The sequence below is a fragment of the Girardinichthys multiradiatus genome, chromosome 18 (genome assembly GCF_021462225.1).
Source record: "Girardinichthys multiradiatus isolate DD_20200921_A chromosome 18, DD_fGirMul_XY1, whole genome shotgun sequence".
NCBI classification, from domain to species: Eukaryota; Metazoa; Chordata; class Actinopteri; order Cyprinodontiformes; family Goodeidae; genus Girardinichthys; species Girardinichthys multiradiatus.
The window spans coordinates 50,244,073-50,268,583 of record NC_061810.1 but is presented as its reverse complement, the minus strand read 5'-3'; the positions used below and the strand labels follow the sequence as shown (position 1 = coordinate 50,268,583).

At 43.0% G+C, this 24,511-nt stretch overlaps 1 protein-coding gene across 5 annotated transcripts in view; it reads right to left on the bottom strand.

Moving 5' to 3' along the window:
• Positions 1-8,926: 8,926 nt before the first annotated feature.
• The window catches only part of LOC124884207 (exocyst complex component 3-like protein 2), a 57,427-nt gene continuing 41,842 nt past the window's right edge, over positions 8,927-24,511 (bottom strand). For 4 of the 5 annotated variants that reach the window (XM_047391977.1, XM_047391974.1, XM_047391975.1 and 1 more), the window contains exons 4-15: positions 21,012-21,271; positions 20,631-20,897; positions 20,351-20,469; positions 18,257-18,371; positions 17,998-18,108; positions 17,136-17,236; positions 15,087-15,203; positions 13,349-13,484; positions 12,667-12,789; positions 12,414-12,569; positions 11,612-11,733; positions 8,927-11,279 (exon numbers count right to left, since the gene is read on the bottom strand). In XM_047391977.1, the coding sequence (XP_047247933.1) occupies positions 10,991-11,279; positions 11,612-11,733; positions 12,414-12,569; positions 12,667-12,789; positions 13,349-13,484; positions 15,087-15,203; positions 17,136-17,236; positions 17,998-18,108; positions 18,257-18,371; positions 20,351-20,469; positions 20,631-20,897; positions 21,012-21,271 (1,916 nt within the window). In that variant the 3' untranslated portion in view covers positions 8,927-10,990. Of the gene's footprint in view, positions 11,280-11,611; positions 11,734-12,413; positions 12,570-12,666; positions 12,790-13,348; positions 13,485-15,086; positions 15,204-17,135; positions 17,237-17,997; positions 18,109-18,256; positions 18,372-20,350; positions 20,470-20,630; positions 20,898-21,011; positions 21,272-22,575; positions 22,732-24,511 lie in introns of those variants that run through there. The other variant, XM_047391979.1, reaches the window with a different exon arrangement.

Here is a 24,511-nt window from a genome sequence, read left to right as displayed (position 1 = left end):
AGATTCATTGCACACTAACTGAAATATTTCAGGTCTTTTATTGTCTTAATACAGATGATTTTGGCATACAGCTCATGAAAACCCAAAATTCCTATCTCACAAAATTAGCATATCATTAAAAGGGTCTCTAAACGAGCTATGAACCTAATCATCTGAATCAACGAGTTAACTCTAAACACCTGCAAAAGATTCCTGAGGCCTTTAAAACTCCCAGCCTGGTTCATCACTCAAAACCCCAATCATGGGTAAGACTGCCGACCTGACTGCTGTCCAGAAGGCCACTATTGACACCCTCAAGCAAGAGGGTAAGACACAGAAAGACATTTCTGAACAAATAGGCTGTTCCCAGAGTGCTGTATCAAGGCACCTCAGTGGGAAGTCTGTGGGAAGGAAAAAGTGTGGCAGAAAACGCTGCACAACGAGAAGAGGTGACCGGACCCTGAGGAAGATTGTGGAGAAGGGCCGATTCCAGACCTTGGGGGACCTGCGGAAGCAGTGGACTGAGTCTGGAGTAGAAACATCCAGAGCCACCGTGCACAGGCGTGTGCAGGAAATGGGCTACAGGTGCTGCATTCCCCAGGTCAAGCCACTTTTGAACCAGAAACAGCTGCAGAAGCGCCTGACCTGGGCTACAGAGAAGCAGCACTGGACTGTTGCTCAGTGGTCCAAAGTACTTTTTTCAGATGAAAGCAAATTCTGCATGTCATTCGGAAATCAAGGTGCCAGAGTCTGGAGGAAGACTGGGGAGAAGGAAATGCCAAAATGCCAGAAGTCCAGTGTCAAGTACCCACAGTCAGTGATGGTCTGGGGTGCCGTGTCAGCTGCTGGTGTTGGTCCACTGTGTTTTATCAAGGGCAGGGTCAATGCAGCTAGCTATCAGGAGATTTTGGAGCACTTCATGCTTCCATCTGCTGAAAAGCTTTATGGAGATGAAGATTTCATTTTTCAGCACGACCTGGCACCTGCTCACAGTGCCAAAACCACTGGTAAATGGTTTACTGACCATGGTATCACTGTGCTCAATTGGCCTGCCAACTCTCCTGACCTGAACCCCATAGAGAATCTGTGGGATATTGTGAAGAGAACGTTGAGAGACTCAAGACCCAACACTCTGGATGAGCTAAAGGCTGCTATCGAAGCATCCTGGGCCCCCATAAGACCTCAGCAGTGCCACAGGCTGATTGCCTCCATGCCACGCCGCATTGAAGCAGTCATTTCTGCTAAAGGATTCCCGACCAAGTATTGAGTGCATAACTGTACATGATTATTTGAAGGTTGACGTTTTTTGTATTAAAAACACTTTTCTTTTATTGGTCGGATGAAATATGCTAATTTTGTGAGATAGGAATTTTGGGTTTTCATTTTGTATGCCAAAATCATCCGTATTAAGACAATAAAAGACCTGAAATATTTCAGTTAGTGTGCAATGAATCTAAAATATATGAATGTTACATTTTCATCATTACATTATGGAAAATAATGAACTTTATCACAATATGCTAATATTTTGAGAAGGACCTGTACATCAGAACCAGAACGTTACGCTCCATCGGATCTGAGCAGGATACCCTGCCCTTCCAGCTGCTGAAGGACAGCTGAACCAAAAACGCAGCCTGAAGGCTCAATAAACTGGAATCTGAGGAGAAAGACCTTCTGGACTTTATCCCTTCAATCTTAAACCACTTTTTATTGAAATAGTCTTCATGCTTATGTTGAAGAAAACACTTAGGAATTGTGAGTTAGTAACATTTGGGTGTTTGATAGTTCCAACTGTTTTGATAATTGGAGCTAAAGACCTAGTTTAAAGTTTCATTAATTTTCTTCAAGCATTTCCTGTTTAACATCTCAAATTAGGCCTCATATTTTGTAAACAAGTTGCCGCCTCCTTTCAATGTGCGTTTCTGTCCGTTGTCATGGTGGAACCTCACGCCTCACCCTCTGACAGCTGATTGGCTGCTGCGACCTTTCTCTGTTCCTCTCAGACACATAGCCACACCCCTAACTGCAGTGAAAACCACTCTGATTGGTTGACTGGGAGGCAGCAGCGGTAAACTGGCCAACGTTTTGTGTTTCGTTAAGAACTGCATGACAAGCTGTGTATGTTTACTCATATTTCTGATTCGGTGTCATTTTGTGGGCGGGTTCAGTTGAAACGACTTCCTGTTTTGTTTGTGTTTATGATTTTCAGAGTAAAACAAAAGAATTAACGTAAATTCTGAGATTCTGAATCTCAAGGTTCATTAACATTATGCAGATAAACAGTTCAAAATAGATTAGAAATCGAACGAATAACAGAACCAGAACATCCCTAAACAAGAACGAATTTAGAACCAGAAAATGGCGCTGGTTGTGTTCCGCACAGTTTCCTGTTTGTGTTTATTCTTCAGTCTGTAATCATGTTACTTTAAATCTGTGGTTAATGGGTTTTGTCTGCTTTGGTTTCAGTTCTTTATTCCTGGACCAGTTTATGTTCCTGGTTCTGGTGGTGGTTATGGTGGATTCTTAGTGACCTGTAAATATGTTTGAACTCAACTGTTTTATAAGTTTTCTGTAAATTTCATCAGCTTATTTATTTAGCCTTGAAGATAACACTGGTGCTGTTTCATATTTGATTTAGTTTTTATTTGTCTCTTATTTTGGTATATGATGACAGGATGAAGCCCCACCCTAATCCTCGCCAAAATAAAGAAATTATTCAATTCGATTCAGTTTATTTATATAGCACCAATTCACAACACATGTCGTCTCAAGGTTCTTCACAACAGTCAGGTTCATACATTCCAATTAATCGTAACCATTGAACAGTTCAGTCAGATTCAGTTATTTATTCAAATTGGATAAAAAGTTTTTCTGTCTAAGGAAACCCAGCAGATTGCATCCAGTCAGTGACTTGCAGCATTCACTCCTCCTGGATGAGCATGTAGAGACAGTGGACAGTCACTGGTGTTGACTTTGCAGCAATCCCTCATACTGAGCATGCATGTAGCGACAGTGGAGAGGAAAAACTCCCTTTTAACAGGAAGAAACCTCCAGCAGAACCAGAACCAGGCTCAGTGTGAGCGGCCATCTGCCACGACCGACTGGGGGTTTGAGAGAACAGAGCAGAGACACAAAGAGAACAAAGAAGCACTGATCCAGGAGTACTTTCTATGGGAAGGAAAGTAAATGTTAATGGATGTAGCTCCTTTAGTTGTTTCATCTAGAAAGAAAGAACAGATAAACTCTGATCCAGTTTTCAAGGTTAGAGTCTGAAAGAGAGCACATAGAGTTAGTTACAGTAGAAGCTCAGTCAGTAGCCATGTCTAGGAGAGAGAAAGGGTTAAACACTAAAAGACAGGGCCATGTGGATCATCTGTAGAAGGTGAGCATTACATTGTTGCCAGCAGAAGCTTGGACGATGCCCCTCTCCAGAAAGGTGTCACAGGTAGACACAGAGTCAGGCCAGGTGTAGCTTCTAGGAAGAGAAAAGAGAGAGAACATAAAAGTTAAAAGCTGAAATAACAACAAATAATGCAGAATTGGAGAGTAGTGTGAGAATGTAGCGAAGAGGGTGAAAGTGGTCATTATGTCCTCCAGCAGCCTAAGCCTATAGCAGCATAACTACAGAGATAGTTTCAGTTTCAGATTATTTAGTTAAACGGCGCTTATTTACAACAATGTCGTCTCAAGGAACCTCACAAAGGGTCCCACTGATGGTCATTGTTATACTAAAAACCACAATGATTGCGATACCTCTCTCTGTCAGACTGATTAAGCAATTATCTAGTAAATGATGGATTTCTTACGTTCTCAAGTTGTGAACTGAACATAAAGAATGTATGAGTTAAACTGGATGACACTCAAAGAGTCTTAGAGGAAAATTTAAGAAAAGTGTGAAAGTTAGATTTAAGAAACAATCTGGGGCAAAAAAGATTTTTTAGAAAAAAATCAAATTTAAGAAACTGTAAGACTACAGTTCCCATGATGCCTCAGAGTTGGAGGTGGATCCTCTTTGTTTTTATTCTGTTTATAAAATTTTAATCTGTTCTTATTTTATTCTCAGTAGGAGAAAACTTCCCACTAACACTCCTGAAACATTTTCACTTTGTGTGGATGGAAAACTTCTTTAATAAACTGCATTAAAACGTCGGTCCGACTTTCTGTTCTTTACCCACAAATCTTAAAAAATGTTAAAATGTATCTTTGTAGCATGCACTCTGAGGAACAGAAAGAAGTCTTGCAGACCACAAGGACTCCTTTCAGGAAAAGTCTCTAACCAGCAAACTGCAGCCGGCCTGTAGGAGTTCTTGGCTTCTTTTGGAGCATCGGACAGATTTTGGAATGATCCGGTAGAAAGACGACGCTCCCGAAAGACAATAGAAATGCTAAATTAAAATTAAATCCAGCTAAGATAAACCTGTATGCAGATGACACAGTCATTCATACACCAGCACCATCTTTTGGGCTGTCAGGGTTGGGCTTCCATCGTTAGACCACAGAAATCTCTGTAGGCCTGTATGTTGGGGCAGTTGCAGCTTACTGACAACTGATCTCATCAGTCCCTCAGTGCGAGTCCTACCACATGACATCAAGAGCTTTTACATCCTATTTAATGTGTCTTTGCTGTGTTTCTGCTATTGCTCTGATCAGAACCTCTGAGATCCTCAGATATTCTGCTTAGGTTTCTAGATTTTGTGCATTTCTTTACAGTCCATAGTTTTCTCTTTTCTGGATTTGGGACTACCATTCTACTATACTTTTTACTTTTCTAGATTGTTTTTTTTGTCTAAGAAATCTTTTCCCAATCGACAGATAAATGGAGCGGGGTAGCAATATGATCTTAACCTACTCTGTAGAAGATCTCCAGCAAGCTTACCTTACTTGTGTCTCTGACAATGATGTCAGTCAAGGACGTGGAAGATTTGGATTTCATTGGATTTCTGATAACAGGATTTCAGCTTTTTAGAGTTTGCGGTTACCTGGCATATCATAAAATTGGGAAACGTCGGCAGCAGTTCTGACCATTGCAAGGCTGCCCGGGTTATGTGAAGGGATCTGCAGAGTTATCAACACTCAGACTGAAAGGTTGAGGGAGCAGAATCGCAAACTGGATGTGATCCTACAAGATCGCAGGCTGGCTGCGGTTCCTGAACTCAGAGGTAAAATGGGTTAAATCTTGGAGAAGCTGGATGCTCGGATCTGGCGAAAGACCAGGAATTTGGCTGTTTGGATTCACCATTGATGACTCTCAAGGCTGATGGAAAATGAAGAGTCAGCCTGACCCAAATAATTGTTGTTTTTCTGGATCTGGCTCCCCTGCACGGCCTTGATGGCTGACTATCTTCAACTTCTCCTGGAAGTTATGTAAACATGACACTCTGCTCCCTCTGCATCTGTGGACCTGCTCAGAACTTTGTGGCCAGTTGATGAACCTTCCAACGTACCATCAAGGACAATGGCCTCAGTGACAGTACTTCATGGACTTACTTTGCACACACACACATGCTCAAGATAAACATACGCACCCTGACATACAGCCTTCATCGTATCTCTGCTATATGTTGTCTCGTATATGTGTTGCTTATTTGTGCTGAGTTTTTTTTGTTGATATCTCAAACTGTATCCTGCTAAGGATAAAGTCTGAAATATGATTTTTTTCCCTCCTCTTACCTAATGTGGTCTTTCTTCTTATCCTCCTTTTACCTAAATGTGGCTTCATAGATTTTAGATTGCTTAGAAGGATTGTATTACAACTATTTCATACCAGTGAAAGCCAAACATTATTAGTTTTGGGACCATAGCCATGGTTACAACATGAAAGGCCAGTAAGATCTTTTCTGGAACTTTCAACATAAATCGCATTAACCTACTTCCAGCACAGCCAGAAACAGAGAATAACAGCGGACTTCCCATGACGTCACTGTCCGAATACAACCCCGCTTTTGCAACAAACTGACCTCTTCCACGCAGGTCCACAGAGGAACTGGCCAGAGGGACACAGTGCGCTAATGTCTCTTTGCTGGCAAACAGACATAACTCTTCAAACTGGATCCAAAAGTATCATACGGTAACACGATCATATGCACTAAGTTAAGTAGGAATGAATTCCTGTTTGTGTATCCGGTATTCATTCATCAACGGGGTAATTAAGGTACAAGCGTTGCTTGACTTTTCTCTCTGAGGTCTACAGAAGTAAACTGTGTTCCAGAGAGTTCCCAGCAGAGACCCTGTCTCTACAACGCCGAGTGGAGCAGTTTTCCTGGTCTGAAGGAAGGACAACGGGACCGCATCACCGTGGCTACAGCTGTGACTTGCAGTTTGACCGGCCGGCAGAACGAGCCGCCCCACCCCACAGCTACGGAGGTTAACTGCAGTTAACTTTTCATTCACTGTGGATGTTTTCTTCATATTCGTCACCCTGGACAACTGTCCCTCAGCACGGTTCACGTCAGAGGTTGTGTTTTGGGCAGAGAGAGAAGTAGTTTAAAATGAAATAATCTAAACAGTTTTTGTTTTATGATGTTTTGTTTGTGTTGAAAACTCAGCCATCTTAGTGCTAGCAGATTATCTGCAGCACACCTGCTCAGTTTGTTTTTGTTTTTTAAATTTAGACAAACTTTATTTAAAGGGTGATTTTAAACACAGAAGATCGACCATAGCGCCGTCCAGGCAGCTAATTAGACACCGTTGAGAATTAGTCATCTAGAAGGTTGGTTTTATTCACCAGATTATTTAAAACATTATTTTATTAAAATAATATTTAATCTGATCTTACATTGTGAAGGGTTGTCTAAACGTTTGATGATTATTGTCTAAGTTGGTTCCAAGACTAACTTAACTTCATTTCCAGATTCTTCAAGATAATACTTGGTTCTCAAACATAAACATTGCATGGTAATGTTGCATCATTCTTTTGGTCATAATTATCAATCATCTTTAATCAACTTGTTTATATTGTACATAGTCCATTAGTCTTCATTATTCTTTAATTCTGATTGGTAGTTTAGTTGAATTGTTTTAGCAAAGTAAAGAGTTTGTTGATTGAAATATGTTTGACTTTGAGTTGACTTATTTTTGTTAATAAATTCTTGTATTTTAAGAAATTGTGTGAATTTATTCCATATATGTGCAGAGTTTATGCTGTTCAATAATGTCAGAGCTCGTCTCACACCTTTCTATTCTGTCCTAATACCATCACCTTACTGGGCTGGTATTCATAGGACAATCCTTAACAGACCGGAATATTATTTGATAAAATATTAAATTATTTATATTAAATAATATTTTCATATTCATAATCACAACATTAGTATTTGAAAGTTTGGGCTAAAACTGTTTTATTATCATTTTTCTTCTAGCACAAGATGAATTCCTTACCACAGAGGATCTAATTACCTCTATTAGAAAGATTGGATCAGAACCAGCTCTTACCTGTAAACCCCCAAAGATTATTAATGTCATTTGATTTGTTTTTCTGTGTTTGATTTTCTGCATCATTGTAATGTTTTTCCTCATGTACAGCGCTTTGAGTGCCTTGTTGCTGAAATGCCCTATATAAATAAACTTGACTTGACTTAAAAACACAAATGCAGAAGGTCGCTGTGAGCATGGAGATACATGGATTCTATGGGAATGATGCAAAGCTTCCTGCTGCACTCAACAGCCAGAAGGAAAATGCTGGAGGGATGCAGGAGGGCTGTGTGAAAACCACAAAGGTAAGGTCAGACTGGAGCCATCTTGGAGATCCAAACGTTTCTGGCACAACTTCACCTACTTCCAGATGGACAAAGATCAGGTGAGGTGAAGACTCCAGCAACACAACAAACTGCGATACAACTTATGGTTTGTGGCCATTTTATTGGTTAGATTATATAATGTTATCCTTACCAAAATTAAACAGCAACTGCAGCTCATCCCGACTGCTGCTGCCAGAGTCCTGACCAACACCATGGAGATGGATCATATCGGAACCAGCCCATGAATCACTGGACTGGCTCCCTGTTTATCAGTTCCCTCAGGTCTGCATGAATCTTCTTCCTCGCTGATTCCAGGACCAGAACTAAACAAGGCGCTGCCTCACCTTTTGTAGTTTCTATGCTCCTCAGTTCTGGAACAAACTCTCTGAAAACCTGAGATGTGCAGAAACTGTTGGTTCCTTTATTTCAGAACTGAAAACATGTATGTTTACTGCAGCTTTTGATCAAACAGTCTGATTAATTAAATGGTTGCCTGATCACTGATTGCCTAATAAATATGCATTTTAACGGTTGTTTCTTATCAGGACATGTTTTTTTTTTTGTTATTTTAATGCATTTCCTTTGATTAAATGAGAAGCACTTTGGATTGCCTTGAACTGTACTGTGTAAAACTTGCCTTCATTCACTGTTCTGAAGGACTGTTGGCAGCTCTGCTGATGTGTTTATAGAAACACAGAAAGACAAAACCTCCTGATGAAGCAGCTCATTGTTTGTGGGCATTGAGCCCAGAGCTGATGGATCGTCCGTTAAGGACGCGTCTGGCTGCTTTCATGTGTCTCAGCTCACCGTTGAACCAGGAAACTGACAGACCTAGTTTGGTTAGACAACAGGGCGTCCTGGGGAGGCCACAAGTACCCTGGTTCAAATCCCACAGCCTGCCCCTCTGGGTCTTTGGGCAAGACCTTTAACCCCTGAATGCTCCCCGGGCGGCGCACGATGGCAGCCCTCTGCTACCTAAGGGATGGGTTAAATTCAGCGGACAATTTCTCCATTTTGAGATCAATAAAGTCTAAATTATTATTATTATTATTATTAACATGTTGTATGTAGGTCCCTAACCTTAAAATCAGTTGATCAACACCAAAACAGAGATTTATATTAATCAAGCAACACTTTCAGTATTAATTATATAAATTATTAACATTGATTTCACATTGGAGAGAGACCTTGATAAGAAATTAAAAAACACAATGATTAAATCAGATTTTATTGTCATGTTAATCTTATTTCTGGACAAATGATTTATTCCAAACGTCCACATTTAAAACAACCTAATAAACAGCAGAACAGAAATTTGACTCTAATCTGAATTCAGATGAAAAAAACTTTCTTGATGTTCAGTTTCTAAAACACAAAACTTTGAATATAATGTCTGAGATCAGCAGTAAAAAGATGTAAATCTCCAATCATCTAAAGAAATGTTAGATTTCCGTTTCTTTTCATTTCTCTACATCTAAACACGAGTTGTCAGAAGATCTGCAGTAAAATAGAAGTTATGTCATCAAACAGAAGAATACATAAAACATTTGATCATCACACCCAGAAGCCTCAACACCAGAATCAATGCTTTAAATACAGAAACTCAACATCAAGTACCTTTGATTAAATTCAACTTTTTATTTTCTTTCCTCGTGTATGTATGAATGTATCCTGGGATCATCATCTAAACGTTTCCTCTGAATATACGGTGCAGTGAAAGGGACAAAACTCAGGGCGGCCAGCAGAGGTTCTAATATCAATTATCAATAATGAGAAATGATACTGAAGACCTCTGGATTATGATATGATGTTGTTAATAAAACATTTTTTTTATTGTTTTGCAAATATAAAAAGGTCATAGAAACTAAGCCTAATGAGAATGGGAAAGGCATTCCTGGATATGATGTGGGACTAATGATAGCCAGTTAGTTTGTTTTCCAGTGCCCTGATTGGTCAGGTTTGGTGGGACAGGTTTTCAGCTTCAGGTCTGTTGCATATGATGAATAAATGGGAGGTCTGGAACTGGACTTTCTGTTCTGGAAGCTCAGATTCTCCATGTTTCTGGCTCGTCACCATAAAGATGTCATTTCCAAGACTAAACCTGGGAGAACATTTTCCTTCAGGAAGTTCTGACCTGTCAGACTCAGAAGGTTTTCATTTATTCGTCAGGAAATTCCCACAGAGGGTCATATCATAATCTTTCTCATTCATTAACTCATTATGGCTTTAATACTGGAATATTTGAACTGGATCCAGACATCAAGCTGTTCTGGAGTCAATGGGAATATTTCCCTCAGGTGATTACATCTGACAAACTCAGGTCCGCTGGTGAGCTCAAAGCACCGTGTTCCCTAAAGTCAGCCCGATCAGAAGCCCGATCTTCTCTGGCCTCTGCTGACTCAGAACTCTGAGGTTTTATCTTTTTACTTTGATAGAAAACAGTTTTACTGGAACTATGGAAGCAAATCCGGAATCTGTCCGTCAGATTCCCAGATGATAGGTTCTCAGTCCACCTTAACCAGACCTCCTGATCTGAGCCGAACCGTTACATTCAGTTCTGGTCCAATGAGGAGCCCACAGAGAACTGCTCTCCTTTTTCTGATCGTAGATAAAGTGCTCTTTTTTTAGTTTAACGTCTAGACGTCCTGCAGGAAAACGGATCCAATCGGAGCCCGGATCAGGTGGACCAGTGTGTTAAAACTACGCCTTATTCTGGTTTACAGTTCAACCCAAAACTGATCACTGGTTTCCAGTTTAATATAGGAAGATGATCATCAGCTTCATCTTTAACCAGAACCAAACCATGTCCAGTTTGGTTCCTGTAAGGTCACATGATTTGTCCACTTGTTCATCGTTTCATCGACGTTAATCATCGTCATCAGGGAGGTCCTCTGAAGCTTGTCTCCAAATTAATGGAACACTTTGCAGACAGGAAGTTCTGTCATCTGTCCTGTTGGGTCAGTAGAACTTCCAAGGGTTTGGGAAAACAGAAAGTCTCCATAAACAAGCAGGAGGTGAGGAAACCTCCAGCAACATTCAGAACAATCTAAAGTGAATCCCTCCTAACGGGACAGGCACGGAAGGAAACTCCAAACTGCTAAACTACAACCTGTGTTTCCATGTCAGTCAGAACCAGAACAAGACCAGAGTCCGATCAGGCTGGGAGCAGCTTTAATTCCAGGCGGTCAGAGTTCTGGTTAGGACCATCTGAACGAACCTTAGTTAGTTTAATAATAAAAGTGAAAAAGTTCTGCCGGATCTAATTTCAGACCTATTTAGAGAACTTCCTCTGGGTTTTCCTGAGCAGGCGTTCTGGTTTTCCGTCGTCTGGGTCTCAGCGCGCTGACGCAGGACGAGGCAGTGAGAGCGATCCGGCTTAGACCCACGTTCAGACAGTGGACCTCAGAGGTGACCGGAACCTCGGAGAACAGGGCTCGGTCCCGGGACAGAGGGCTCGGACCGGTGTCGCAGTTCTCGATGTCTTTGACGATGTTGAGGATCTCCTGACGCTCTGCCTGCCGAGTCATCCCGCGGATGTTCAGGATGGCCGACACGTGCTTCTTCCTGAACACGGAGAGGGAAGAGGAGATGTTTGATGGAGGCTGAACAGAGAAGATGAGGTGTGATGAATCAAACATCAGAAAGATTCCCAGAAACAGTTCATTTCCCACACATGGACTGGTGTCGCCGATGGCAGGGAGGCTTTAAGCGTAGCAAAATCTGCCCTGGAACAACTTTATGGAATATGTTGAAGGCAACAGTGCAGCATTGGATGGATAATAACAATTAAGCCTTCATCCTGACTTACTCATCTAGTTTTGCTGCAGTTAAGAATGTCATTTTATCAAAGGAACGTTTTGCACAGGTTCTTCTACTGGAGTAAAAACGTCATATACCTGACATCTGGAAACTCTCTGACCAGAATTCCCACCTCCATCTGGATGGACGGGACGTCCTCCAGCTGGATGATCTCTGAAATGTGAGACAGAGCGCTGTCCAACCAGCTGAATGGAGACTCCTGAAATATGCATAAAAGATGAGGTAACAAGTGCAGAAGATGGACAGAAGAAGCTCAGCTCACCTGCTGAGGTTATATGGTTCAGTTATCAGGAGACTTGTTGAGATGATGGGATCTCAACTTGTTTTTTGTTCGTTTTAAGTGAGACGTGACTGGAATGGTTCTTTAAAGCAAAATTCTCCTCAATTTTTTATCTTTAAACCTCTGATTTAATTATATTTGATCCTCCAGGGGGCGCCACAGCTCAAGTTTCTGTTTCTAGTTCAGTCTTAAATTTCAAGAGATTCTTCGTTCTTATCTTATAGGGAGTTTTCCTCTCCACTGTCTCTACATGCTCATCCAGGAGGACTGAATGCTGCAAGTCACTGACTCCCTGCAATCTGCTGGGTTTCCTTAGATAGAAAAACTTTAACAATTTGAATAATAAACTGAATCTGGCTGCACTGATTGATAGTTAGGATTAACTGGAATGTATGAACCTGACTGGGAATCTGTATGATTGGTTGAACTGATTTTGTAAAGTGCACTGAGACGACATGTGGTGTGAGTTGGCGCTATAGAAATAAAACTGAATTAAAATGAACCTTCGCTCATCTTGAACGAAGGCGACCGCACCTTTTTTTCTCTAGGGTTATGAAGACCAGCACAAGAACACTCCCAGATCTTTCTTTAGCACTCACCAGGTCTTTAAAGAGGACTTTGATCTGTTTGCCTTCGTCTCGTAGTCGGCCAGCCATCCTCTTCCTCATCTTCATGGAGGTGCAGATGATCCTGCCCCTCATTATCGAGCGGAGGTACTCCATCACCACCCTGCGGTGGACTTCAGCCACCAGCAGCTGAGAGACAATCACACAAAGGAAAATGAATAACTTGATGCAGATCAATGTAGAAGCTTCAACCTGCAGGTGGCGCTGTAACACCACCTTTAGATACCTGATAAGGAGGATTGTCCATCCTGCGATACTTCTTAAAGTCTTCCTTGATGAGAGCTTCAATCTGCTCATAAGGCTCCGTGTTGGTCAGCCACTTCCTCTTCACCAGACGCTCAAAGAAGAGCTGAAGAATGCAAAAAACCTTGTTCTTCATCATCATCATCGACATGGACAGAATTCCTTCTCTGGATGAGTGGATAGTTAACCTTTAGTAAACCTTTACTGATAACAGCAGTCCTGTCTTGACTTCCTGCCCTGAGTCTTGTCTGACAGGTTGCTGCATCCTTCACTGAAACAGGCCCTTTATTCTGCAGAAAGCGTCCACAGCTAAAGGTTTGCAGTAAGAAATATTCTCTGCAGTGTTTAACGGCCAACAGTGTCCAGCATATATGAGAATGAGGCACTGAGTTTAGGTCGCTGGCTTTCAAACACACATTTCACTCTGTTTTATCACATCCCTGCAGATGTTTGACCACTGACAGGATCAGCGTGCTTCAGACATTATCTTGGTGGATACGACCGCAGAGGTGCTGAAGCTGGAGGAGTTTTGTTACTTGTGATGAACCAGCAACAGGCAGACCACTGGGAGGTAAGTTCAATGCAAATAATCTCAGCCACGGAGAGATTAACAGATATAGGCTCTAAATGTAAACAGTGTGTGCCTGAGTGTGTGTGTGGGGTACCCTGATGTGCAGGTAGAGCCGCTCGGACAGAACTCTGACTCCATGCTGAACGATGTGATCCAGAGACTTGTTGGCTCGCCGCAGAGAGTCCCCGCTGACTGACGGGTCACACTGTGCACAGCGCTGCACGAAGCCTCTGTGTACACACACACACACACACACACACACAATATAAACCTTTTATTCCCAGTAGTTCTCCTAAATGGAGTTCCATGAACACACTGAGATATATTAGAGTAATAAACAAGGCTTGTGGTCAGGGAGCATTTACACATAACCAAACACTGAGGCTGAAAACTGAGGCTGACCAGCAAACAGGGACCTCCGACACCCCAAGACCTCCTAGTTCACCACCCACTATCACAGGAACCTCCACCATGGGAACCTAGGAGGAACTGAAGTCCAGTTGGGATGTTTAAAGCCCACTAAGGGGAAGCTCAGTTCAGGTCTACAGCTCCTTAATTCAGTGAAGTTTTCTTTCCCAGCTTTGAAATTGTGACCTTGAAGCCTCAGGAGTTCATTTAAACTCATATTTCTAAAACACGTTTAATGATGTTGAATAATGTCAGTTAATCATTAATTCCTAATAACAGTAAATTGTTTCCGACGTTAAACAGACTTGTTTCCATGTTTCTCTTAAAGTAAACTCAGAGAAACTATTTACATCTCATCAAATGTAACAGGAACGCTCATCAGCTTCTCTGGACGGTTGGACACTTCTGGAATCATGAGACATGATAGGAAGCCAGGTTCTTTCCAATCAGATGCAGCCCAATACAACCACAAAGCCAAAACCTCAAAACACACAATCTGCTCTGAATAAAACTAAACCCAAAGAGTCAACTTCTCCTTAAAGGGACTAGTTATAACAAAGCTAACCATGAAAAGGTAAGATGGATGTTAAACTGTGTGTGAACCATAGATTGAATTAGGAGGCATTAAGTGGGATTTGTTGGTGACACAGATCCTTTGGGGCGGTTCGCAGCCGAGTGTGAAGCAGCTGGGATGAAGATCAGCTCCTCCAAGTCCGAGGCCATGGTTCTCGACGGGAAAAGGGTGGATTGTCCTCTTCAGGTTGGAGGGGAGTTCCTGCCTCAAGTGGAGGAGTTAAAGTATCTCGGGGTTTTGTTCACGAGTGAGGGAAGAATGGAGCGGGAGATCGACAGATGGATTAGTGCGGCTGCCACAGTAATGGGGGCGCTGTGCCGTCCGTTGTGGTGAAGAGAGAGCTGAGCCGAAAAGCGAAGCTCTCAATTTACTGGTCGGTCTACGTTCCTACCCTCACCTATGGCCATGAACTTTGGGTCATGACCGAAAGAACGAGATCACGGATACAAGCGACTGAAATGAGCTTCCTCCGTAGGGTGGCCGGGCTCTCCCTTAGAGATAGGGTGAGGAGCTCGGAGTAGAGCCGCTACTCCTCCAGATTGAGAGGAGCCAGTTGAGGTGGCTCGGGCATCTATACTGGATGCCTCCTGGACGCCTTCCTCGGGAGGTGTTCCAGGCACGTCCCACCGGGAGGAGGCCCAGGGGACGGCCCAGGACACGCTGGAGGGACTATGTCTCTCGGCTGGCCTGGGAACGCCTTGGGCTCCACCTGGAGGAGCTGGAGGAGGTGTCTCAGGAGAGGGACGTCTGGGCGTCTCTGCTGAGTCTGCTGCCTCTATGACCCAGGCCCGGCTGAAGCGGAAGACGACGAGTACGAGTAAAAGTATGAGTACAGTTTCTTTAGCTGTACCTGAAAGGAGGGCAGCAGTTCACCATGGCGATGGTTTTGGACACGTATCCATCATCATTGTCTCCAAACATGCCGCTCTGCATCCCTTCATGGAACATCTCCACTTTACGCTGGAAGCTGAAAGAGAACAGTCCGACATTTCAGATGACCATTAAAGCCTCCATCTCAACAAAAGATCAGCCTTTAAGATCATTTGATGGAGCACCACAAGGATGTATTACAGGACCATTTATAGCTGGCTTCAAACCCTTGATAGGTGACATTTAAAATCAATGATTAAAACTTTTTTGTCACACTTAAATGTTTTAGATCATTAAACAAAGTTTTAAATTTGATAAAGATTGCCTGAGGAAATTTAAAAAAAAATGTATTTAAATGATAATTTCATTCATTAAGGGAAGAAACATCCAAATCAACTTGGCTCTCTGGGAAACGTAAATCATGAATTGACTGTGATTTAACTAAAGCGGAGTTCAGTTTCCAAAACCAAACCCAGGCCTCATTATTATCTAACCGGCAGATATAACACTTTAAACAGAACCTCTATGATACTTGAAACATCTCTAAATCCAGCAGATTATCTAAAAAAAATTCAAAAACAGAAGAAAAACAAACTCTCTGACATCTGTCAGTCTGGAGAGGGTCACAAAGTGATTTCTAAGGCTTCCGGACTCCAGAGAACCACAGTGAGAACGATCATCAACAGATGGAGAAAACATGGAACAGTGGAGAACCTTCCCAGGAGAGGTTGATCTACCAACATTACTCCAAGAACTCTTTAATGACTCATCCAGAAGGTCACATAAGAACCCAGAACAACATCTAAACTCTGCAGGCCTCACTGCATCAGTTAAGGTCAGAGGTCATGAGCCCACAATAACAAAGAGAGACTGGGTAAAAATGGCCTCCGTGGGAGAGTTATAAGACCAGAACGACTGCCGACCCGGAAGAACACAAAGGCCGGTCTCACATTTACCAAAAACATCTTGGTGATCTCCAAGAATGTAGGAAGGTGTGGGTCATGTTCATTTGTGCTGGGATAGGGGGAGACATTCACACTTGCTGGACCTGACTGCGCTGAGAGGCTGTGACTGATGTCTTTCTCTTGCTGTCTCTGGGCAGACCCTAAAAGTGACCCTTAAGTACGCACCAACATCAACCTGTGAAGTATGAACGCCTGAATTCAAGTCCAATGCGACGCAACACCTCCACAGCCCCCGCCTCTAAATTCAGCGCTGCTGGTCATGTGACATCTGACCTAAACCTGACGCATCATTTCAGAAACAGACCATCATACCTACAGTCAGGCATGGTGGTGGTAGTGTGATGGTTTGGGGCTGCTTTGCTTCTTCTGAACCTGGACGACTTTCCATAATTGGTGGAACCAGTCATTTTGTTCTCTACCAGAACATCCTGCAGGAGAATGTCCAGCCACCAGGACCAGACCTTAAGTCCAATCACATGTTGGTTCTGAGGCAGGACAATGATCCAAAGCACAGCAGCAAGGCCACCTCTGAATGACTTAAAAAACAAAATAAGGGTTTGGAGTGGCCTAGTCAAAGTCTGGACTTAAATCCATTTTGTATACTGTATCATGACCTTAAACAGGTTGTTCATACTGGAAAACCCTCCAAGGTGGATGAAGTAAACCAGTTCAGTGAGACCAGAGTGGGCAGATGTTCCTCAGTGATGATGTTCATTAACTCATTAAAGGTTTTCTCAAACTCTTGGTTCCAGATGTTGCTGCTAAGGCTGGTTATTAGGTTTAGGGGGTAATTACTTTTTTCCAGAGAGCCAGGTTGGTTGGGAGAGCTGTTTTCCTCCAAACGAATTAAATAATCTAAAAACTGCCTTGTGTTTCCTCAAGTTATTTCTATCTAATATTTACATTTAACTGTGACAAAAACAGTATAAATCTGTAGGGGCAAATACTTTTTCACCCCACTGTATGCAGCAACATGCTTTCAGTTACTGTGTTAGATTATGAAGCTTGCTAACGCTTGATTAAGGGACTGTTTTTGGAAAATATGATTTCGGGAATCAGTGTACCTGTACAGGAAGTCAGCCAATCCGTTCAGGCTGCACTGAGCCACCCTGGAGCCCAAACGTCTGTTGATGGAGGCCGACCGCTCCAGATCAACCTGCAACCTCTGAGAGGACAGCAGCAGGGTTACCATGGTGATGACTTTATTTATATGGTGCTAGTATGAAGCTGGGGCAGTAAAAGTTGAACCAAAGGTTAAATGTCCTTTAAAGAGTTGCTTCCCTGCCTGCACAAAGATAGAACCTGTTTAAGGTCATTCAGCAACTATAGATGCAAATAAGGTTCGGACTAGTTCTGGATGTTACTATCTGTGTTGGCCACTAGAGGGAAGCAGAGATGATCAGATGTGTGTGTTCTTGTACTTGTTGCTGAGTGAGAACCATTTTTTGTATTTTTATCACAAAGTGAGGACATTTTGACAAAGTGAGGACATTTTCCTGGTCCTCACTTTTTCAAATTCCGTTCTTGGGACAGGAGTTAGGTTTAGGACTAGGATATGAATTGAGTTATTGTTAGGGTTAGGGTTAGGCACTAAAAATCAAGGAAAATGAATGGAAGTCAATGGAAGTAACCGAAAAGTCCTCATAAAGATAGTAAAACATGGATGTGTGTGTGTGTGTGTGTGTGTGTGTGTGTGTGTGTGTGTGTGTGTGTGTGTGTGTGTGTGTGTGATATCAGGAAGTGCACGATGTTGACTTTGGATGCAGCTGAAGAGTAGATTCAGAAAGCAATCAGTGAAGAAAATTCTTCACAATCAACTTTAGCTTAATAATTCACTCTGATTTCAGTCTGCTTTGTTCATCAGACAAGAAACACTGTGTACCATGTGCAGTAACCATGGAAACGTGTCATGTAGGATGAGGTTACCTGGATGACGGTTTTGGCCAGAGTGATCTGGTATTCTTCGATATGCAATGTCTCCATCCACTTCTTCTCCTCCTCTTCCAGAACCTGACTCAGCTCAGTGGTCACCTTAGCCTGCACAGTGAGGCACCAGACAATAAATCAAACCCATCTCACTATTTTTTATCACATCATGAACATCTATAGAAATCTGGGGCTCATCACATAGTGATTTTTCAGTTTAGAGTGGAAATGAATGTATTTATGTGTTTGAATGTCCCACCCGGACAGAGTTGAGGCAGTCCAGCTCCAGTCTGTCTACGGTCTCTGAAGGCAGCAAAGAGCTGAGCTGAGAGCGGCTGAACGGACTTGTGATGCACACCGTCCCCAGAACGTCTCTGAAAAACATCCCATGCACACGATTTCAGACTCAAGTTGAACTCCAGTTCCACTCACGTTCGGTAAAACACAGATGGGCTGAGTAGAGAACTCTGCAGGCAGGATCAAAATATGTCATCGGTTTGCTAAAGAAGATACTGCGTGTGTCCTAAGGCCTCTGTTTGGGACAGCAGCATGAAGTTGTGATTTAGGGTGTATTCACACCAGGAAGGTTCTTTGGTCCGCTTGTTTGGTCCGGACCAAAAGCGAACTTTATTTTTTTCATTTGCTGCGGTTTGTTTTCATATTGTACTTTTTGCAAGTGAACTATTACTTGTAAACAAACCCATGTGGGTGACGATCATTGTTCCCATTGGACAGAAACGACGGGGGCGGGACAGAGCACAGACCTGGAAATGTAGAAAAACATCTGTAGACGTTCTGCGTTCAGCTCCTCTGTTCTGCATATTTGTGCCGTTATTAAAGCTTCAATATTATTGTGAGGCTGAAGAGCTGCTCATTCAACACAGATTTTGAGATGTTCCATTTATAATGTTGGAACCCCGTCGGAGAACGCGAGCTGAACGCCGACGTTCTCTACGTGCCTTGTCCCACAACAAGCCAGTAGCGTTGCTAAGCAACACACAGCTTATCAGGTAGGATTACCTTACAACACACACCTTTGCTACCGGCTACGGTGGCTTTTTAGGTCCAAAGAGACGTTCGCTTTTTGTAGTTGGTTCGGATCGGGGCCGGTTTGTATTCAGACCATGAGCGAACCGCACCAGAGTCTGTTTGGAAGCGGACCGAGACCACCTCAAAAAGTGGGTCTCGGTCCGGTTGTTTGGTCCGGACCAGGGTTCACTTGAGTGTATTCACACCTGCACAAAAGGTCCGGACCAAGGGGGTAACGAATTCTGGTCCGTTTAAAGCGGACCAAAAGTGACCAGTGTGAAGACACCCTCAATTCAGTTCAGTTGAAGGGCCCTTTACCAAGAAACTTTGTCATTTATACACAGAAACACTTCTACGGCAGTCGTATTCCAGCCCTGCTGTGTCCCATCAGAGGACTTTCTTACATTGCACACCAGTTAAAATAATTTTGTCTTTACCTGGATGCAGTAGGACACACGCCTCCAAACTGCACCCAGGCTTGGCTGTGCTGGTTGCTAGGAGACCAAAGAAAGTATCAATTTTTTCAGGTTTGAAAAACATTAAAAAAATAGAACAGGAAGTGATGTTTCTAAGTTGTGGCAGTTTGTGCTCAGCAGCCCTATCAAAAGCCGGTGATTCTCAGACCCGGTCCTCAGGGTCCACATGTCCTTCATGTTTTAGACATGTCTCTGTTTCAGCACACCAGATTTGAGTGATTGAATTTTCCCTCAGCTGCCATCAAGTGCTGCAGATCCTGTTAATCACCCATTTATTTAAGCCAGGTGTGCAGCAGCAGGGAAACACCTAAAACTTGCAGGAGAGTGACCTGAGGACCACAGTTGGGGACAACTAGTCTAAACAACAACCTCTTCCTTGTTGACCTCAGACAGAGTGGAGACGGATGAAAACATCAGGCATCAGGATCTCGGTGTGATCAGTTCGCAGTGATCGATGCACAGGTTTCACCGACATGCTGGATCTTGTTGCATTGCCTAACAGCTGTCCACTCACATTTTAAATGAAGAGCAGAGTTATGTGGAGGAAGGGCCTCTTGGTGGTGAGCAGCTCTGCACTATGACCCCCCTCACCATGGTGCAACACAATCATGAGTCTGAAGGTGGTGCAATGCTTCCACTGCTTCCGGTCTGAAAGCCTCTTAATGTTGTTTCCTGATGTGGTCTTTAACTTTCTCCTTAGAGTCAACCTCTCTGAACCCTCTCATCAATTCATCTGCTCATTTGGATCATGCCTCCCTGCAACTGCTTCCTCCGATCAGGTGACCCGGTCCCGCTTAAAACGTTTATTTGAAGGTTTCTGGTCTGAAAATAAGCAGGTTTGTTCCTACCTGCTGTAGATGTTGTGCAGCCAGTCCAGCAGAGAGTAGATGTCCGTCATCTCCAGCTGGCTGTCGGTGATGGCCTTCAGGCGACTGGCGACCGCCTGGTGGTAACTCTCCACATACACCTGGTACAGGTCAAAGGTCAGGATAATGAATCTCCACCAGAGAGGCCTGTATGCATTCTTCAGCATAACTTTCTATATGTTGTTTATGTGGAAAGGCTGAATATATGTTTGTGGTTCTGGAGGTAAACATGGACCAGTTAAGTGTCTGGTATCCATCTCACCTGGAAAGCCTGGAACTCTTCGGGGTAAATGGACACGGCATTCCTCTTAGCGGCCCCCAGGTCCTCCACCACCCGGGCTCGGATCCGGTCCAGGTACTTGTCCAAGTCTCCCGCTGTGAACTCAGCTCTCTGAGGCAGCGAGCTGTCAGCTGCCTCCTCCACCGCCTCCCTCCACCTCTGCTTCAGGTGGCGAGGCCTCGGGCCCCCGGGAGCCGCTCCCTCACTGACAGCCCGGTTCTTGTCAACTTCCTCCTCCTGCTCCAGGACCTGAGGACAAAAACACAACATTCTTCCTTTCCTACATCTGAAATATAACAGGTATGATCAGTTTTTCTTGTTGTAGCCTCAGCTATTGTCTCTCTGCTCTCACACGGTACTCACCTGAACCACCAGGCCCAGATTGGGCCCAGCCGTTGGAGACCGCAGAGACTCCCTGACCACGGCCCACAGCTCCTTCTGCAGCTCCTCATACAGCAACTCCACATCCTTCGCCTTCCTCCGGCCACCATCTTTGACGCTGGGGCTTGTGGAGTCCTCAGGGTCGGCAGCGGCGGACTGAGTACACTCCTGCTCCAGCTCCAGAATGTGGGTGTCAGCCAGGAAAAGGTCACGCTTCTTCACCAGCTGCAGGATCTCCAGGACTGAAGGAGAGACAGGAACAGGTTCAGGTTGGTGTTTCATCAGTACAGCTGTGTTGATCGGGGAGAACATCTTCAGAGGTCTGACAAACATGAACCTACCTTCTACCAAAGAAGGTCAAATTAAAGCTGGATATGTTTAACCAGGATTTGCAGCATCAATAGACCCTCCAGCTAATGATAAATTATTCCGTTAAAGATATTAACAAAATCAGATGAAGCTCTGATGGGACGTAATTCATGATAAAAGTCGAAACCTTTTCACTTTTATTTTAATGGGTAAAAAATGTCAGCAGGTTCTTCACTGACAGCCAACAGTTTATTTAGTTTTTACCGAAGGTCACATTTAACATTCAAGTTAAACAGTACTGGAAAAATATACCTGAAAAATAATAAACGGCAAATTTTTAGGGAGAAGCTGGAAGCAAAACAGAAGGTTTCTACTTAATCTGCACCGTCCATCGGGTCTGTCGCCAGAGACCACGACAAGAACAGTCACAATATCTAGTGGGCCAGCAAACATCTCAGAACCAAGTCAACATAAAAACCCAGAGAGCCCAAAGTGTCCAACATGAGTTTCTGAACATTCTGTGAATCTGTCCAAAGAGAACAAAATAGGCTGAACTTAAATGAACAGAAAACAATAATCCACAAGAGTCTTAGTAAAAGAAAAGAAATCATAGGAAATTCAGCCCAACAGTGATAATCCTTTAAAGAATCATGATGTTTGCATTAAATTATTCAACATCATCAGTCAGAAAGAAAGACAAAGACCAACAAATGGAAAATTCCCACCAAGAGTTCAAATAAAACAGTTCGGAGCAGCTGAGGATCGGAAATGTTTGTTTGTGCAGAAAGCACCAAACTTCAAATCCAAACTGCTTCTGTCTAAAGAACCAAGAAAAAAACAGACGCTGGGTTTAAAGATGGCCGCCCGATTTTACATGACTGCTGTAGCTCGTAAAAACCCAGTTAGGCTGACTATACCTTCAAACCTGCAACATTTACACTGATAATGAACATGATGGTGCCAGAAATGATGTCAGATGGCAGCCATCTTGAATTTAAAGATGGCTACCTGTCCTGGTAACTAAGGAGCTTTGCAGGATTTCTTGTGAAGGTTGAACATGTTTTCAGTCAGTTAATGATCAGAAACAATTTGAAAAGCAGGAAAATTTGTGGAAAATACAAGTAAAAATCATCTTTACCTGGTTCATATTAGATGTTAGAAATGATCAATTATTATAGATCTAAAACTGAAAAAACAACCAATAGTTTCAAAACAAACAGTGAATTTTATACAGAACCATAAGATCCAGAAGTCATTCTGCCAGTGAAGCCATTTCATTAGTTTAGTTTGGCTTTGAAAGCTGTGTGATGCAACGACGTGGAGCTGCAGCTGATCCTGCAGGCTCTGCAGGGCCGGCTCCTTCTGAACAACGGTTACATCATCATGGCCTCATCGCTGCCTGGCGTGGCCGTTGATTGGACCAGAAATCCCAGCTCAAGGTGGATTAAAGCAGCCCTAATAAGCCAAAACAGGAAATTAAGCTTTCTCTGCCAGGAACAGCTGCACCAGAGCTTCTCCAGGGTGATCCTTTCACAATAAAAGTCTCCAGTGTGTATTTGTGGGAGAAAGTGAGGATGTGACAACTCCAGATGTCTCCTGTTCTTCCACCTCACAGAGGGCAGAGGAAGAGGTGCAAACAGAGGAAGAGCATCTTTCCAAAGAGAACAATGTCAGCAGAACCGCTAAACTTTGAATCTTTCTCTTCAGGTCTTGGTTCTTGAGTGCGAATTTTCTGTATTTATTTTCAACCAAAGATAAGAAAACCTGTGAGTGATGTTTACTTCAGAGCCTTTTTCTGCGTCCAAATATCTGTCTATTTAGGACATTTTCTGGCCAAACAACATGCTGGGAACAGTAACGGCTGTAGAGTTAAATTAAAGCTAAATGCTTTTCTCAACCACAGCAGATTAGTTATAACAAACTGGAGAGCAGAATCCTCTAGGCCACATGGCTACAAAACAAGCCCACATCATCGGCCCGACACCTCTGTGGTTTGCAGTTGGTTTGAGGTGTTTGTACTGATCTGCTGTGTTTGGTTTGCTTATGGACAAACATCTCTACTCTGGTCTCATCTGTCCAGAGGACCTTGCTCTAGAAGTTCTGTCCTTCATTCAGATGCAGCTCTGGAGACCAAAGTCATGCTGCAATCTTGTTTTTAGAGAGAAGAGGCTTTCTTCTTCAACCCCTCCAAACAGCCATGTTGGTTCAGTGTTTTTATAATTGTCCTGTCATGACCTTTAACCTTTAACCTGCTAACTGAGTTCTGTAGAGTCTGAGATGGAGTTCTTGGGCTTTGTCTAGGCTTCACACTCTGACCTTGGGCTGAATCTGCTGATCTGCCTGAGGTGTTTTGCTTTTGGGAATAATCTTTTTCTCTGTAGGATGATGGACTTCAGACGGTTTGAAGATGGACTTCAACTCTTCTCAGATTGATTGTCAGTAACAGTTGCTGCAGTGCATTTGTTTTAACCCTAAAAACGCCACTTCCATTAAAGTTCTTAGAGGCACAGAACCTTTTAAAGGTGTTTCAGTCTGGTTTTAAAGCTCTTCACAGCACAGAAATTACACTTTTTAATGATCTCTTAATAACAGTAGATCCCAGTGATTTTATCATTTTCAACACAGTGGGTGACAATATTTTGACCTCCAGTCTGAAGAACTGTATTGATGTTAAAAGCTCTGCACAACTGTGGCTCAGATCCACCCTGAATGGTGGAGTACCACAAGGCTCTGTTCTCGGGCACATATTATTCTTACTCTTCATGCTTTTGTTACTATTTATTTTTAGAAACATCACAATTCTATGCAGATGATACTCAGATTCACATACCATTAAATCATGAGAAATCACTCAGTTCACTTTACTTACTTGTTTTGCTGAAATCAAACCCTCTAAAGTTCCTTAAACAGTAGCTTGTGGAATAAATGTGTTTAGCTGCTGCACAAAGAACAACTGAGATCACATGACTTCTCACTGCTAGTTTCAGAGCAAAGCTTAGATTTTAATCAGACCGCTGGGGAGAGACAGAATCCTCTGTCTGAAGGGGGGACCCTGACTGACACCGGATTAATTCCCAAAAATACTGCCAGATCCTGAACTGAGCCGATCAGACCGGGAATAAATGGGGAAACAGGAGAAGGTCAGTCCTGAATGTCGTCACTTTGTCTCAACA